This window comes from Coptis chinensis, chromosome 1, assembly GCF_015680905.1.
Source record: "Coptis chinensis isolate HL-2020 chromosome 1, ASM1568090v1, whole genome shotgun sequence".
Classification (NCBI taxonomy): domain Eukaryota; kingdom Viridiplantae; phylum Streptophyta; class Magnoliopsida; order Ranunculales; family Ranunculaceae; genus Coptis; species Coptis chinensis.
Window position 1 is genome coordinate 2,409,018 of NC_141456.1, and position 17,958 is coordinate 2,426,975.

At 33.4% G+C, this 17,958-nt stretch overlaps 1 protein-coding gene across 1 annotated transcript; it reads right to left on the reverse strand.

Annotated features, from left to right (window-relative positions):
- Positions 1–2,915: 2,915 nt before the first annotated feature.
- LOC147521258 (plant UBX domain-containing protein 7-like) lies at positions 2,916–11,200 on the reverse strand. Its single transcript, XM_086601991.1, has 10 exons — positions 11,025–11,200; positions 8,966–9,090; positions 8,748–8,858; positions 8,180–8,363; positions 6,247–6,324; positions 6,091–6,159; positions 4,960–5,103; positions 4,654–4,756; positions 3,836–4,098; positions 2,916–3,399 (listed from the first exon to the last, which is right to left on the reverse strand). Exons 1-10 carry the CDS (start codon positions 11,121–11,123, stop codon positions 3,235–3,237), a joined length of 1,341 nt encoding a protein of 446 aa, XP_086458117.1. The 5' UTR covers positions 11,124–11,200; the 3' UTR covers positions 2,916–3,234.
- Between the last annotated feature and the right edge of the window lie 6,758 nt (positions 11,201–17,958).

Genomic DNA, 17,958 nt, shown 5'->3' on the forward strand with positions numbered 1-17,958 from the left:
CGTTATAGGCTACTCATTTTAAGAGGTATGTGAAATTATGCAGTACAGATGCACGGTAATTGCATATTTCATTCTAAATCATGTCATCTGTCGAAAGAATGGACAATCATTAGGATATGAGGAAAAGAAACATCAAATTATTCATTGGTGCTAACTTGGAATGGGTAATCTAAGTAAAAAATCTTATTCGTCTCTAAAAGTTCACAGTTATAATTCATTGGCATTGTAATATTAAAATTCCTCTAACTACGATTGTGAAAAATCAAAGAAACATTGAAAACACATTCAACATTAATAGATGGAAGAGCATTTAATTGATATACCCTTTAGCATTACTAAAATTCGTAATAAACAAAGGGATTGAAACCATACCTTTTGGATAGAAACCGTAAACATTATGGAAGAATAAACAACCATCCCGATTGAAAAAAAAAAAAAAACACATGCTTATGATTTGAGTTAGATGTTAATACTTCCCTAAGATCACCTGAAACAATACGAGATATGAATTTATCTAATTTAGAAACTTCACGAACTTGAAATAAATTTGTCAGAAAGACCATCCTTAAATGAAAAAGAAAATACACTAACCTAGAATGTATCTCGCTATGTGATTTAGTCAAACACCTATGAGGCAGATTACTAAGGATGATTGGGTATTACACAAATTCAAGCCGGAGACATCTATTGTACAATAAAATGGAAATGAATGAAAAAATGTATATTTAGATTGGCTTGAGAATACCTTCAACAGAAAAGCTCATCGGAATGATTGAACGCTATCCAAAGTTTATATTTATTTCCATCTTTGTATCACGTTAACAAACACTAAATTTTAAAAGGAGGATTAATTAAAAATGGTAATATTAAAGAAAATGGTAATAGATAAAGAACTTAAAAAATTAAAAATGACTAACTTACTACTTGATGTCGTCTCTTTCGTGAAGAACTGGTGTGCAATTCATAAATTCGAAACATTCTGAGTATTAAATTCAATTCCAATAGAAGAAGAGAAAAGACAAACCTGGCGGATGATCGAGTTCTGGAGAATTATAAGAATGGAAGTCAAAATTTCAGTAGTACATCAATACCATTTCCTAATCCTGTGAATATAAAGACAAAAGGACAAATTCCAGATGGCAGTCCTAGCGTAGCTATCTCTTCAGCAACAACAATCACTGCAGCTTTTTTCTTGAAGGAGAAGGAAACATATAAGATGCTCCCAGTGAGAGGAAAGGTGTTGAATATCCAAGACTTAGATAACCTGAAATTTAATAGTAGAAAAGATTCACGCTCTTATCATTCTAACATACGAAAGTTACACAACACAACAATCTGTAAACATTAAGAAAAACAGTGGTTGAATGACTACCAATAGATTGTCGAGTGGACTATACTTTTAATAGTAATGTATATCGGTATGTTCCGCCACACATCAATAGAAGAGTTTTTATTAATATTAGAAGTATATATGGATTCATGAACCTTGAAAATTGTTCTTTGAGAATGCTTAATTCATGGGTCCATTCGACTATACAAACAACAAAGCCGGTAAGGAATCCCCTATGTGGCTTCAATTACTTAACAACATTAACTCGAGCCTAAGTATTTAAAGTAGAAAAATGAAGATTTTAAAGAATGCAATATTAGGTGACGGACGGATAGAAAAAGTATGGTGAGAGTGATATAATACGTTGAAGAAGCAAGAAAGAAACCGAGAAGGTTTGGGGCAATAATTTTCCTAACCCATGTAAGAAGTCAATTAATCCCGACTCTACCAAACAAATTTTCCAAATGCAAGCAACCTCGCCCATGGTCTCCAACAGTAAGCTCATAGTCAAACAAAGACGCCCTTTCATCTAGTATCTGCAGGTTTATAGAATTTAATATATAAAAAAATGAATGTAAGCATCGTATTAACATTGGATAGAACTTTGAATAAGGAGGTACCTTATCTAGCAAAGGCATGCTTTCTTTCTGCACCTTGTGGGTGTGAGAGAAGAAAGTGTAAGCCCTCTAGGGAAGAATCATCTATAACCGAAGCCGAGAAAAGAAAAAATTACGTAGTGATCTGTTGATAGTAAGTAGAAGGGCAAATGAATTGAAGTATGCACCTTTGGGTGTTTGATGCCCAAAATAAGACCGCATTCTGATAGATCATGTGATAAATGATAGCCAATATCCTCATAAAGAGCGTCGTGATGGATGCTTTAGTGGATGGTATCGGACGATTATGCGTGTGACACCAGTTTTACCCCTTCCTCCGTGTAGAAGGCGCGCACAGTGTGAAGGGGTGAGAGGAGCTCTTCTTTCCCACTTGTTTCTCGACTCACAAAGGATTCCAAACATAAATAAGGATAGATAATTAGATGAATGGAATGAATCACATATATATAGATAGAGATAGATAATAAGAAGAGAAGAAGAAGAAGAATGTAAGAATCTCACCGGATGATTGGGAACAGAGAAGACGATAACGGTTATTTTTTTTTAATTGGGAAACCGCGAAACGGTGTATCTGTTTTACGAAGACGTTGAGTTTTATAGTCGGGAGGATGCTTTAACTTACCAATTTAGGGGAATACGGGAACTAATACGTAATAACTAATTTACCCTTCGAATGTGAACGGTAGAAAATTTTGTGGGTGAAACTTTTGGGTACCCTTGTGATTTAAAAGTTTGGGTTAAAACCAAAGATACGGGAACTAATAAACGGGGGCTAGTTTTCCCATTATATATAAGATATATATATATATATATATATTCAAAATTTCAAAATTTCAAAAGAAAAAAATGATATTGAGAAACGAAGAGATCAAACGGTGTTACTTTCTTTTGTAATCATTATTTCCCAGTGTCATAAAAGGTTATCTAGGGTTTGGTTCTCTATTTTCCAGGTCGGTCATACACTCATATACACTTCATCAGTATACAATATATTGAAGTAAATAATGCTGATGAAACGGTACTATGGAGATCACAACCAAACGCTACAGCGAAAAAGGACGGTATACACATCAGAAACTGAAATCTATGTCTAGTATGGTTCCTCACAAGTTGTACCAAGACCACACTGCCCCAGGATAAATGCCAGAAAAAAGGAAGGTAAATAAACACTGCAAAGCCAAAAAAACCTCCCTTCTGATTCTAGCGGGTTTAAGAAAACTTATGAAACACAATTCTCCCCTGTACTCTAGCAGGTTTAACTGCTTAAGACAAACTTATAAAACACCATCATTCCCACGTCACAGAAATCATTGAGCTTGCCAGGCCAGACTCCTCAAAAGTCAAGTTACTAGCATAATCAAGACAATTTTGTGCACCAGGAATTGCATGTGTCAGCCTAAATGGTCGCACCTCTGCTTCCCCAAGCTGAGATCTACAGAAGGACCACAGAAGCTGCAAACAACAAATCATCCATGAGAAATTATGCCCAACTGAACTAAAGTTAATTGTCAAGGTCATGTCTTGATTATCCTAGAATGCCGGTGTTACCACCTCCTACTTGAAGGACTCTACAAATTTGTTGTGTAGATGACTTTCATCACATTTTTACAGATATAACCAACTAACTCACGTGTGAGTTGCATGCATACCATCTCACCAAAAGATTGATTACAAAAGTTGTCCTAAAAGATCATTTTCGTAAGGGAGCAAGCGTCTTCCAGAGGTGTACGAATCAAACTCACAGGTGAGTTGCTTACTTAAAATTATGTGCAAATGCTTTATTATTTCCGTTGCTAGGATCTGATCCAGGGAAACAGGCACACAACAGCTGTACCAAAAAGGCGGACGTCTAGAGCAAAAAAAGACACTTTACAGGGATTGGTTCTACCTGAATCAGATCTGTGCGGAGAAAATTCCTCTGTAGCCTCCGTCCATCAGGAAGACGAACTCCGACCCTGCAGAGTAGGCTCTTATCAACCTCAGGCTCTTCAGGAAGAGGAGGATATGCAGGCTTACTATCTGATAATGATTCTGGCTCCTCAATTGTGGGTTCACTTTCACTAGCAGAAGCTTGACCAATTGGATCTTTCAGATTTTCCATAGAAGCGGCAAGTGCCTTTAGAACCTCTTCATCTTCTTCAGTAGTTTCACCTACAGATATAGCACAAGCTTGAAATCAGGACTTAGCTGTCAGTCACAATAGAAAATTTAAAGTACATATGTGTTTGCATGCCAGTTTCTTAGTATATATGTGTATGTGTCAGCAAGCCTTTTCTTTTTGCTTGGAGTGTATTGCCTCTTCCTTTTGCTTGTACATGAAGGCTTTCCCAGCCTACTTTGTTTCATCAATATAGTTTTATACTTACAGAGAGAGAGAAAGAGAGAGAATTCCCAGCCCATTCTCTTTCAATATGATTATATGAATGATGATAGTTTTACCCCGATAATAATAATATTGAACATTAACTGGTCCCTAGAAGTTTAGAAATTCCCACATTTAGTTTGACAAGACTTTCAAACTAATGCATTTAACAAAACAAGTTGTGTTGCATAACATGTGTAGCCCAAAATGCGTAATTTTGAACATTTGAGGATGCAGCCAACCTTAAAGGTTAACAGTAGTGTTTCAAGGTTAACGCAAACTCTACAGCATGGTGAATATCCAATGTCATATTTATATGTGCAAGAAACAGAGAATTATAATACCTTGCACTTTATGCACAGAAATCTGAGAGCTCTCTCTTGGACGCTTATGAGGAAGAGCAGCATGATTATCTTTGGGGCCACTGTCCATGAATGGTAGTAGGTCCTAAAAGAAAAACAATTGGCTACTAGTAAGCTAGAAAAGAATCGAGTCAAAAATTGGACCTTAGTTAATGATCTATGATATAGGTCATTATAAGTGGATACAAGTCATACAACGCTTTCAATAGCTTCATACATGAAATAAAAATATCAATCTAAAATGAAAAATAAATGAAAAACACCTAAAATAAGCGTATTTAGAAGCACCTCCAGTAAACTATCTGGCTGAACCATTCCACTCCATGAACGCATCTTTTGCCCCGTGATGGGGTCAATGACAAGAACCACAGGGAAAGATTCCAACTTGTAGTAAGTGCATACCTTCCTGCCTTGAGTAGACTCTTCATACACCTATTGATTTTAATTGAAAACAAGTAGAAATTCAAAACTGTTATATGAAAATGAGTAATATCCTGTTACCAATAGAATCTTTAGAATTTTCTGTTACTGTTTAACTAATTTATCATTATTCATGAAACAATTCCATAAAGGCATGCTTGAGCAACAAATTTCTACCAAGAAATGCATTCTAATATGACTAACAGTTGAGGAAGACAATTTGGAAAACGTGTATATGACAATCCCTAAGAAAATCTAAGCTAGACAAGATTGGGCCTCCTTGTCTTAGGATTACTTCATTTTAATTGCATACCATGTGTGTATCCTTGCTCCATGGCCTTGCTTTTTAAGGTAAGGTACATAACTCCACCTTTACAAGGTCAAACGTTTCCAAACCTTTTCATCTACAAAGCATCCGTAACTCTGCTGCAATTTCTACCAAAAATTAGTGCTCTTCAGAAATCAACGACTGCTTCTTCTTCTTCTTTATTTCTTTATTTATTATTATTATTTTTTTTTTTTTTGATAATTAAATCCAAGATCGCTATCCTTAGGTTTTGTTGTGCATATACATGCCTAAATCCAAGTTAGATGGCAACATACTATTCATAATACAACAACCAAGTCTTATTGCATAAACTAAATATGCATGTTTTCAATAACACGTAGCAACACAGTAGAAAAAACAAAAATTAATATAGCTCACAAACAATGACCAGTGAAGAGAAGGTTCATGCAAAGCACATATTGACACAAAGCCAACAAAACCAAAAAAAATGTAGCTCACTAACCATAACCAGTTAAAAGAAAGCCCATGCAAATAGATCTTTTCATGAATTTTTTTGAAAGAACCAGACCAAGATTAAGCCTTTTAAATGAAAGACATGGTAAACCCATCAACTGCCAAATTCAAATAAGAAAAGTTTAAAAACTGTTGAAAATGCTAAACGTGCTAAGAATATAAAATTTTGGAACACACTGGAAATAATATACACAAACCTGCCAAAAGATGAAATTTGTACTAATAGTTTGAGCCACGGCTTCATTTGCCCATGTATCACGATTCAGCTGTACAACAAGTCATCAACATATTAAGAACTGAGCCCAGACTCCCAACTCAAGCCAACTAATTAATATAAAACAACACCATACTACCATATGGGAGCTGAACTCTTTAGGAGACTGCAGGTTTACAAGAAGCCACTTGTCCTGTGCAGAAGCAGCTTCCTTTGCCTGCATTCAAGTGGAGCAGAATAAATTTAATTTCAAATCAAATAGCCAAAAAGCAAAGGGGGGGAGGGGGGGTTGGGGTTGGGGAGGCAAAAAATAACTGTGTTCTCCTTCATATATTTTGATAGATGAAGATATAAAATGATATAGGATTACTTACCCCTCTTTCTTGCGCCAAGAATACTTTCAACTTGCTCCATATTAGAAATTGAAATTATTATTAATTATTAATTTGGAATTTGGAATATTTAGTATTTAATTTCTATTTAGAGTTTAATTAGATTTAGAAGTCTTGGTTAGATTTAGAAGCCTAGGTTTCTTGGTTATCAAGTATAGCTTATTATCAAGTATAGCTTATTATCAAGTATAAGGAGGCCATTGTAGTTTAGTTCATTCATTCAATTATCAAATCTCCAAATCTTATTATACTTTTTTCCCTCAACTTCTACAATTCTTCAATTCAATCTTCTTTCTCTTTTAAATTTGTTCTCTCTTTGAGGATCTCCGTATCCTTTCTTCTAAAATCTATGTTTATTCCGCATCATAAAATACACAGGCACACATTCCAAGAAAAACCTGGATATGATCAACGAATTAGGTGAAGCAACAATAGTTATAACCAATAGTTGTACAATCAACACAGTCCTTTCAGTTTAAGACATCAAATTATAACTTGTGTTTTCCTTATAAAAGCACCATATTACTTGATTGCCAATTCATGGCATCTGTGAATTTATTTTATTTGGGTAATAATGCCTCAGTTGTGACCTTGCCTTCTCAACTCACCCTTCTTTTCTTCTTTTAAATGTACAGACCATTTCAAAGCCATTCCCAAATAGCCATCCTCCAAATTGGTACAGCATGCCTAGACAGCTCGTCTTACACTAACTCCAGAAACTTTAAATTCAAGTAGTAAAGATCACACTGAGGGTCTTAGCCTGGCCTGAGAAGTGCAAAGCCGGTTCAGGTAGACTAAGTTCCACATTGACTTTATAAAGACCATTTGGTTTATTTATTCCCCCATAAGCCCTTAAGCCATCACCCTTCTCAAATAAATTATGATAAAGGAAGTATTTCACTAATCCATTTAACTCGTCACTTGATATGTTTTTAATGGAAGCCTGCTGCACACAAATACTTCTACTCATAATAAACTAACCTCCAGACTGAAGGGGGCTTAGCACACTGCACACCCATGTGAGTCTACCATAGCTCTAAATATGAATTGACTCCCTCAAATTAGCAACATCTTCCATTTTGCATGTCAATATCGATGACAATGTCGAACAAAGGCATACATAATTTCTACTGGCGCCATGCCTAGGTATATATAGCAAACAAAAAGATGCACAAATTTCTCGTTCATCCTTTTGCATGAAGAAGCAGCATACTAGTACATGTCTGTAAGCGGTAGCAAGCAGCGTTATAACTGAAAGCCCGCACCAACTATGAAAGAAGATTATGTATTTTCCAATTTTATGTCCTTGCTGTATAGTTTATCAACTACTATGCAAGTCTAAAGTATATCATACACCAAAATTTGAGACTGAGCACGTTTTCTTTTTTGATAAGTGCATATATTGTATACTGCTTATCTGAATGAAACAAATTTTGAGAGTGAGAGCACTATGAGACAACAAATTTTGAATACCCTTCAAATCCACATTTAACAACAAAGGTGTGGATATATTCTCAAACGAAGCTGACAGAAATGCTTAAAAGGATTATAATCATTATATGAATATCATAATACGATGGATCATCCAAAGCGCAGCCAGATAAAGAGACTGAATCCAAGACAATTACCTAAAATAAACCAGAGCCAAAGAAGTAAGCTTCTTAGCAGAAAAGGAATTACCTTATCAAACGATCCGTGATGCATTAAGGCAAAAGGTGGACGATACAGAGATGCAAGATTATCAATTGAAGGTTCGGCACTTTGCCCAGTCTCCCAGACTCCAGGACGTCTCATCTCCTCATTAAAATTTCGAAATGCAACCAACGAACTTGGCTCGTTTGATGAATATCCCATCCTCGCAGCTCTGTACCAAAACAACAAAAAGAGGTGGTGTAATTCCCAAAAGCAATTAATGGACAAGAAAACCTATCACCGAAATTAATTACCACCAACTATAAACCAATTTAACAACAAAGGAAAAACATTCAAGAAAGATCTATGCTGATGCCTGTCAGTTTGAGCTAATGCATTTGTGAACTTGGTAACAGCCTGTACATAGATATGTAATATTTTATATGTTAGCTCTAATGTGAGAAAGATCAAATGTCAAAACCTTTTGTTAAAAAAGGCCAGGGCTATGCTCACAAATGACAAACATCCAATTCATTGGTGCGTCTTGTTCCAAAAAATAAATATCACAATGGTAAAAGAGTGTATATGTTCATTGATTGACCTTCAAAAGACGCACCTATACAACATAGGATCATCATATAAAATATCTCGTTTCACTGGTAAAGGAGCCCTCACTTCACCTCCATCCTTCCCTTCCATATTTTCACTTACAATGCCCTCCTGTCCACTGTACCAAGGTACAAAAGCCAATTCCAGATAGCAAACTATTAAGTCAGAACAGAAGAACTTCGTAAGGTAAAATTAAGAAATCTCTGAACCTGTTATTCAACTTACTTAGTATTCTGATTATGTGAAACTGCAACACCTTGTGGCAGAGAGTTGGAAGATGGAGGTAGCGCTCCGCCATCATTCCCAACATAAAACAACTGAATAGCTTCTTCCAGCTTCCAACTAGTTGCCTGCAATCATCATCCAAAATTAGATTCAATATGAGTAACATAACCTAAATTCACGGCCAGGGAGTAAATATAAGTATTTAGATGCTACCAAGGAAAAATAAAAGGAACAGACACAAAATAAGATCTAAAGTATGGTGGAAAGTATGCAGCATTGTTTTTTTCCATATAATAACCAATATTGTTCATCCATTTAAGTACACGGGTAAGGCGCCTCAGTTGGAAAAGCACCCCATCATCTCCTTCCATTTCCACTAAAGCGACAACCATGACTCCACCATTACCATGAACACCACCATATTTCTTTCGTTACAGTTAATGTATTTTCTTCGTTCTTCCTCTCTCTCTCTCTCTCTCTTTTCCTACTTAATTCTCTCACATTTTTCCATTCTTCTTACTTCTCCACTTTTTCTTCTTTCCTCGACAAACACATTTTCTTCCATGGGGAAAGAAGGGGAGGAGAAAGAAAGAAGAACGAAATGAGAGAATGAAGAAAAAGTAGTTGGGGCCTCAACAACGCTGTAGCAGCCATGGTGGTGTAGTGGAAGTTGTTCTGGCGGTGGCACGGTGGCGTTAGGGTTTTCAGTGGTAGTGAGGCAGAATGTATAGGCACCAAACATTTGTTATACCCCTTATGGGAGGGGTGCTTTTCCAAATTTAGTACCTCAACTTAAAATATAAGAAGGATGTTTCTTGCTACAGTATACCCTATGGTTCCATCTCAAAGTTATTCCTTGAGAAGTCATTTAAGTGCGCGAGGAAGGCGCTGGGGGAGACAGTTAATAAGTTGATGTGTTTAGGCCTCTGGAGCAAAGGACATTGGTATAGGACATGCACTAGTAGCTCAAAGAATAGGATTTGTCGAAGAGACACCTTCATGTTAGAAGGCACAGATGATAAAAATTACTTTTTGGTATCTAAGACACGTGTGGCATAGATCATACTTTAGGCATGCCAACATGTGCCAAAAGAATGGGGTAAAAATCTGTTCTGATAATGTTTACGAATCCTAAAAATACAAAGACTAAAACTATTTACAATTCTACTAATAACTCCACAAATCTTGGTAACATTGAAGAAACACTAATCAGATCTACCAATACTTCTTTGTAACATTAAGCATGCTTTTCTTATTCATAGGTTTAACTGAACATTGATACATCAAAGTGGCCTTATGAAACAGTACATACTCCACAATTGTGTATGAGTGTTTGTATACTTCTCAATTTTTCATTGCAAACAGGATCACGGGTAATTAACCATTACAAGAATGTTCCCATATTCTCTAATACAAATTTCGTCACCAAACCCTATAAAGAAGGATCTTAAAAGAAAGCTTAAAAGAAAAGGTTCATTTGAAAATTTAATAAGTTGTACGACAATGCTGATCCTATTTCTATTACTACCTAAGAAACAAAGTTAACTCTAATAAATAGTACGAAACTGATCAACTGCTCTAATACACTATTATGATATGTTCTGAAATTTTTATCAATATTATTACTCAACAAAAAAAAAAGATCGGTAAAACTCAAAATTTACTAAAGTTACGGGAATTACTTCTCATATCAAGATTCTACAAGACACCCAACATTACCTTCCCATTTACAAAACAATAGTAAACCAATTACACATAAAATCTTCATATGTCTATTCCTCAATGTGGTAGATTATTGTCGTATTAACGCATTCAGCCTTCACGTAACTGTTCTATTAGTATCTATGCATGGTAATGTCCCATATCTTTTAATACCATCCACATAAATTGCACAACATTTACTATTTATCTTTTACAATGCAATAATACAAAATATAGAAAAGAGACCTGTCATTTGTCATATACAAGGGTAAAGATTATTTCAACTATTAATATGTTTAAAGAAATAAACAATAAACAATAATTAAACATAACAAAATGAGAAAAAAAAGAGTTTGACCTGAAGAAACTGTCTAGCAGTCTCGGAAGTTTGACCAACAGCGATTTCAAGGAACGAGGTAACCAAACTCTGCTTCTCCACCGATAAAAGGGTTTCCATCTTTCAAAATATCGGTTTTTTTTTTTTTGGTGAACTAGGGTTTGCTCATTTTCAGACTCGGCAGAAAAAATAAATGAAGTTATTTTGAGTGATGGGTTTTGGTTGCTGGTTATATACTCTCTCCCTCTGTAAGACTGATTTACATATTTGTCCCTATATTTTTCTTTTATTTACGTGCTTTGTTCAGTTGAGAACTTCAGTTGTGGCTGGGTAATATTGTAGTTTGGTTGCTAATAGTTTGTTGGACAAGATAAGAGAGTTTAATTAGATGTAGTTTAGTCGGGTCGGTTTGTATCCAATGACCCAATACTCCAACAGCTGGAAAAGTGGAAAATCATATTGCAGGTGGTTTGGTCAGTCCATTGAACCATGGATATGGACAAAATCGTATGGGCTTTGTTAATCCAAACGCTTTATTTAGTGGTTCCATTGTTTTTAGCTTTGGGTGCTCAATTAGTGAATTACTAGCTATGACCCGGGATACGCCGGGATCTATTAAATATTTTGTATGCTGAAAAGGCTTTACTAAATGTCTCACACAAATTTTCGAATCATAATATATTTGAAAATAAACTGAAATACGTTAATGAGCAGCGATTATGGTGCATAAGTACTTGGAAACTAAGATATCAAATTGAGATTGCCTCTTCACTTTGTGGTTTAGGATATTAATCCATAATTTTCAAATAGAATTATCTTAAACTCGATCTAGCTTGTATAATAGTTTTTTTAGATTTATGGTGATTTAGCGGCAAATTTTCGAATCATAATATATATTTATTGAAAATAAACCGAAATACGTTAATGAGCAGCGATTATAGTACTTGGAAACTAAGGGATCAAACTGAGATACTCTCTTCACTTTGTGGTTTAGGATATTAATCCGTAATTTTCAAATGGAATTATCTTAAACTCGATCTAGCTTGTATAATAGTTTTGTTAGATTTATGGTGATTTAGCGGCAAATCATCAACGCTCAGCATACACATATTAATGTGTACAAATCACTGAAATAGATTGATTGTTTCCATATCTTCAAATAATACACTACTCCCACTTGAAAAGATTTATCACATGAACGTGTTCTACAAACGGGTGCCGTTATATTAAATTATTCTAAAAAATATTAGCAACTATGCATAACTATGAGATATGAAAATTATATTAATTACTCATTTAAATTTCTTGCACCACTCTCTATAAAAAGAAATCATCGAACATTGATAAAACTCATCGACTTCTTTTTATTGTTAGGTTTAACAATAGAAGTTTGATTGAAGTTTTGTGAGAATGCCCAATGTGGCGAAGATAATATTGAAGCTACTTGAATAGCAAGGCATTCCCAACCACAATAAAATAATTATGATAAACACTACTTAAAATGCAAAACTATATTTGTCGAAACATTTATTCCTCATACATATAATACAAATATGTTTTAGGGTTATTAGTTCAATACATTTGCATCAAGTTTCTGATTTTTCCATTAATTATTTTTTGAGGTTAGTTTAATGTAGTACGTTGTATCCAGTTTCCAAATTCTCATTAATTATTCTTTGAGGTTAGCTCAATGCAGTTGCATCGAGTTTCCAATTTCCCGTTCATTATTATTTGAGGTTAGTTCAGTGCAATTGCATCCACTTTATGATTTCCCGTTAGTTATATATTCATTAAATTTAATACAGTACAGTTACATCCAGTTTTCCATGTTTCGTTAATTAGTATTTGAAATTAGTTCATTACATTTGCATCTAGGTTCTAATCTCCCGTTGATTACTCTTTGAGGTTAGTTCAATACATCTGCATTCAGTTTCTAATTTTCTATTAATTGTTTTTCTATGTTAGTTCGATAGTTTACAATTTGCATACATGTAAGAGTCTGTTTTTATAAACTCACTTTCGTTTTGGGTTCCTAATTACTCGTAATTACTTATGTGAGAAGGCTAAAAAAGCGGACATTTATGCTTTGAAGTCAGTGCGATACAGTTACATCTTAGTTCCGATTTCCAGTTAACTATTTTTTTAGATTATTTTAATGTATTTGCATCTAATTTCTGATTTTCCGTTAGTTAATCTCTGATTTTAGTTTAATGCAGTTGCATTCAGTTTTTGGTTTTCCGTTAATTATTCTTTGAGGTTAGTTCAATGCAGTTGTATCCAATTTTCGATTTTATGTTAATCGTTCTTTGAGGTTAGTTCAATGCATTTGCATTAAGCTTCCGTTTTTCCGTTAATTATTTTTTGAGGTTAGTTCAATGCAGTTACATCAAATTTATAATTTCCCGTTAATTATTTATTTATGTTAGTTCAGTGCAGTTTCATCCATTTTTCAATGTTTCGCTAATTAGTCTTTGAGATTAGTTCATTGCATCTGGATCCAGTTTCCGATTTCCCGTTAATAACTCTTTAAGGTTAATTCAATATATATACATCTAGTTTCTGATTATTTATGCTATGAGGTTAATTCGATGCAATTATATCCGGTTTCTTATTTCCCGTTAATTATTATTTGAGATTATTTCAATGCATTTGCATTTAGTTTTCGATTTCCCATCAATTATTCTATGAGGTTAGTTCAATGCAGTTACATTCGGTTTTTTTATTTTATGTTAATTATTTTTTGAGTTTAGTTCAATGCATTTGCATCCAGTTTCCAGTTTCCCATTAATTATTATATGAGGTTTGTTTGATGTATTTGCATACCGTTTCCTATTTCTTGTTAAATATTTTTCAAGGATTTGCATCTAATTTCTAATTTCCCGTTAGTTATTATATGACGTTAGTTTAATTCAATTGCACCCAGTTTCCGATTTATAGTTAATTACTTTTTGAGTTTAGTTTATTGCATTTGCATAAAATTTTCGATTTCCTGTTAATTACTCTTTGAGCTCAGTTATGTATTTGAATCCAATTTCTGATTTTCTTTTAATTATCCATTGTGGTGTATAATACCAACTTCTACTGATATATCTGTAGTGTCCTTGCAAACATGACATTAAAAGTAAATTATGCTTGATTTACTATATGTGGGATCATCGAAGATTATCCAGTTCCCGATTTTCCATTAATTATTTTTTAAATTATGCATGACTCACTATGTGGAATCTCCAAAGATTATCTACGAATGGGTGTTGTTATATTAATTATTCTGAAAAATATTTACTAATATGCATAACTATTATATTAATCACTTAACCAAATTTCTTATAATGTGAAAACCTTACTCTCCATTAGAAAAAAATAACTTACCTTTGATAAAACCCTTCAACTTCATTTGTTGTTTAATAATAGAAATTTGATTGAAGTTTTGTGAGATTGCCTAATAAGGTGAAGTTCATATATTATATATTGAAGCTACTTGAATAGCAAGGAGTTCCCAATCATACAGAAATAGATAAGATAAACACCATTTTAAATGCAAAACTATACTTATCGAGGCATTCCCACAACATATAATCCAACTACGTTTTGAGATTAGTTTAATGCATTTGCATCCAGTTTCTGATTTTCCGTTATTTATATTTTGAGGTTAGTTCAATATTGTTGCATCCAATGTCCAATTTCCGTTATTTATTTTTTTAGATCAGTTCAATGCAGTTGCATCCAGTTTCTGATTTATCGTTAATTATTATTTTCGATTAGTTCAATACATTTGTATCTAATTTCCAATTTTATGTTAATTATTCTTTGAGGTAAGTTCAATGCATTTGCATCTAGTTTCTGATTTACCGTTAATTATTCTGTGAGATTAGTTTAATGTATTTGCATATAGTTTTTGATTTCTCGTTTATTATTTGATAAAATTGCATTTGCATCTAGTTTCCGATTTTCCGTTAATTATTGTTTAAGGTTAGTTCAATGAATTTGCATCCAGTTTCCGATTTTCCGTTAATTATTTATTGAGGTTAGTTCAATGCATTTGCATCCATTTTATTTTTTGAGATTAGTTCAGTCTAGTTGCATTCGGTTTCCGATTTCCCGTTAATTATTTTTTAAGATTAGTTATATGCATTTGCATCATGTTTTCAATTTATAATTAATTTTTCTTTGAGGTTAGTTCAATGCAGTTGCATCCAGTTTCTGATTTTCAGTTAATTTAATCTTTGAGGGTTAGCTCAATGCATTTACATCTAGTTTCCGATTTTCCGACAATTATTTTTTTTATGTTAGTTTGATGTATTTGCATACAAGTTTTGATTTTCCGTTAATTATTATTTGATATTAGTTTAATGCAGTTGTATCCATATTATAATTTTCTATTAATTACTTTTTAAGATTAATTTAATGCTTGCATTTGCATCCAGTTTTCGATTTCCTGTTAAATATTATTTAAGGTTAGTTTGATGCATTTGCATCCAGTTTTCGGTTCTTTTGACGTTAGTTTCATTTAGTATTATATATTTTTAAAAATATTTGTCATTATTGTTTTGTCATTTTTTTTTCTATTATATATTTTGTGTATAATTGTTTTTAACTATGTTTTGAGGCCGTGTTAAGGATATATTCAAAATAAGTCGATGCTTTATCATAGATACTAAAATTGTATGATTTGTAATAGGGAATTAGTTTCTACAAGTACCTATTTTTTAGTAATTTTTTTTATTTGATCAAATATATAAGAATTGGAATACTAAAAGTGTTTTATTCGTAATAGGAATTTACCTTTTACAAATCACTTATTTTTTAGCAATTTTTTTTATTTGCTCAATTATATAAGAATTGAAAATACAGTCAAACTCTCTAAATATAAGAATTAAAAATACACTCAAACTCTCCAAAGAGGTTCTATGTACGTGAGATTGTAGGTTATTAGAAAATACTATATTTCATATTAGAGTGCCACATATGAGAGGAAAAAAAAAAAAAAAACTAACTCTCATATTAGAGTGCCACATAGAAGAGAAAAAATCTTTCATAAAATCTTCTATTAGAGGTCTCTATTTTAGTATATAGATAGTAGATTATTCGAAATATAAGCCTCAAGGCAACTCTTGCCTGTTGGGGTAAGAAAAACCATGGCATCAAGTGATGTAGATTGTATGTACGTGGTTATTGGCAGAAGGCAAGCGACAATCCAAATAGCCCAATTATCTATTTATGCATTTGTTTGTTGGTGATTTGATGTCATGCCACCATATTATCGGTGATAGAGTATTTAAAAATTGGATAAAAGTTGGACGTTTGCAAGGTTTCCTAAAAGGAACCGCCAGCCTTAGTGCCATTGTGCCAATGACCTCAGGGAAAAGGGAAAGGAATTAGATAATTCTACACCAAGTAAAAGGAGTGATAAAGCTCGAACCGATTTGATAATTATTATAAAAAACAAAAGTCAATATGTATTAAACTGTGATTTATAAGTTTGATTGGTGGTGATAAGTGAACAAGTAGAGAGCCATTTACTTTATCTTTCTAATTATATTTTCTTTGGAAGAAGGCGTGCCATTGCATGATCATATATAAATTGTCTCATCTTAAAAGCAAATATATAAATATAGAGAAGAAGCTAGGATTCACTTTTGATATTGCCACTTGTCATTCTATGGCTACACCTCGTAGAGCTTTCTCTTCCAAAAGCAAAGCATGTCTAAAGGGACAATATCAGCCACTACGATAATGGAGGTATATAAATTCTTAATGAAGTTTAGGCACTATCAGTGTCCAGGTCACCTAACTAATTTAAGTAGTGTTTGTTTGTTATAGTAACATTTGTTTTTTGGAAAAACCAATACAACCCGTGCTATAACTTTTCTACAACAGGAAATTTCATTTACTTGTCTTCATGAATAAATCTATTTTCTTATGGCCAATTTAGACGTTCTTTACCATGAGACTACTGTAGGTTTATATGTTTGTTCGTGCTTCGGGAAAAAAAGGGTTTATATGTTTATTGGGCGGGGGGGGGGGGGGAGTTAGAAAAGTTGGATACCTACTTGCATATAGCACTTTCATCGTAAGTAGTTTAACATAACAACCAAACTTATCAGGCATTCTAAGTCGACCTTCCCAAGCTTTTAACTTCAACACGTGAATAAATAACAAATTATAATATTATTTGCGTAACCGAGGAGAGATGAACCTGGATCATTCAAAAATACATGGGTGAGAATTATCCTTGAATGTGAATTCCATTGGGTGAAGATTGGTGGTTTTCAATAAATACATCACGGCTTTGGATGAAATTGATAACGAATACGGAATTTGCCACTTCAACAGAATAAAATAAACTGTGATAATGATAGTCAACCCAAAACAAGAGTGTCAATGAAAGTAAAAGCGAAAAAGAATTTAGCTGATTTTGTTTGGGAATGATTTTGGCCTTGAAATATTAAAAGAGTAGAGCTACACGGACCTATTTTTTATATCTACATAGATTATTGACGATTTACTATTTGGATAACGTTGGTTTGCATTATAATATACACGGACATGTATTTTTATGTAAATCAATGATTATGACTTTTGACACATCAATAGTTTCAAATAGTGGAGTCGGTGTAGCTTACTGATATTAAAACGTTTTCAAGCAGTTTTATGCTTGAAAATCTTTTTATTAATGCGGTCACAGTTGAGATTCTTAAAATTAAGATTCAATCTAATAATCATGAGTAGAAAATGTTTTGGTCCATAGAGACGAATAGAGTCTTCACTGTTAAATCTGCTTATAAGCAATTCATTGAGCATGATAATGTCATTCAACCTAGTCACACTCTAGGTTTCCTTAAACAAGCTTGGAATGTTTTATGGAAAATATGTTCACCCTTGGGAATTAAAACCTTTTTGTGGGAAATAACAAGGAAAATTCTGCCCACGAGGAAATTACTTTTTGATAGACATA

Coding starts and splice junctions, on each gene's coding strand:
- LOC147521258 (XM_086601991.1), bottom strand. CDS start 11,123: ATGGAAACCCTTTTATCGGTGGAGAAGCAGAGTTTGGTTACCTCGTTC. Junction 6,325..8,179: donor ATCACGGATCGTTTGATAAG/GTAATTCCTTTT, acceptor ACTTGAATGCAG/GCAAAGGAAGCTGCTTCTGC. Junction 6,160..6,246: donor AAGAGTTCAGCTCCCATATG/GTAGTATGGTGT, acceptor CTTGTTGTACAG/CTGAATCGTGATACATGGGC.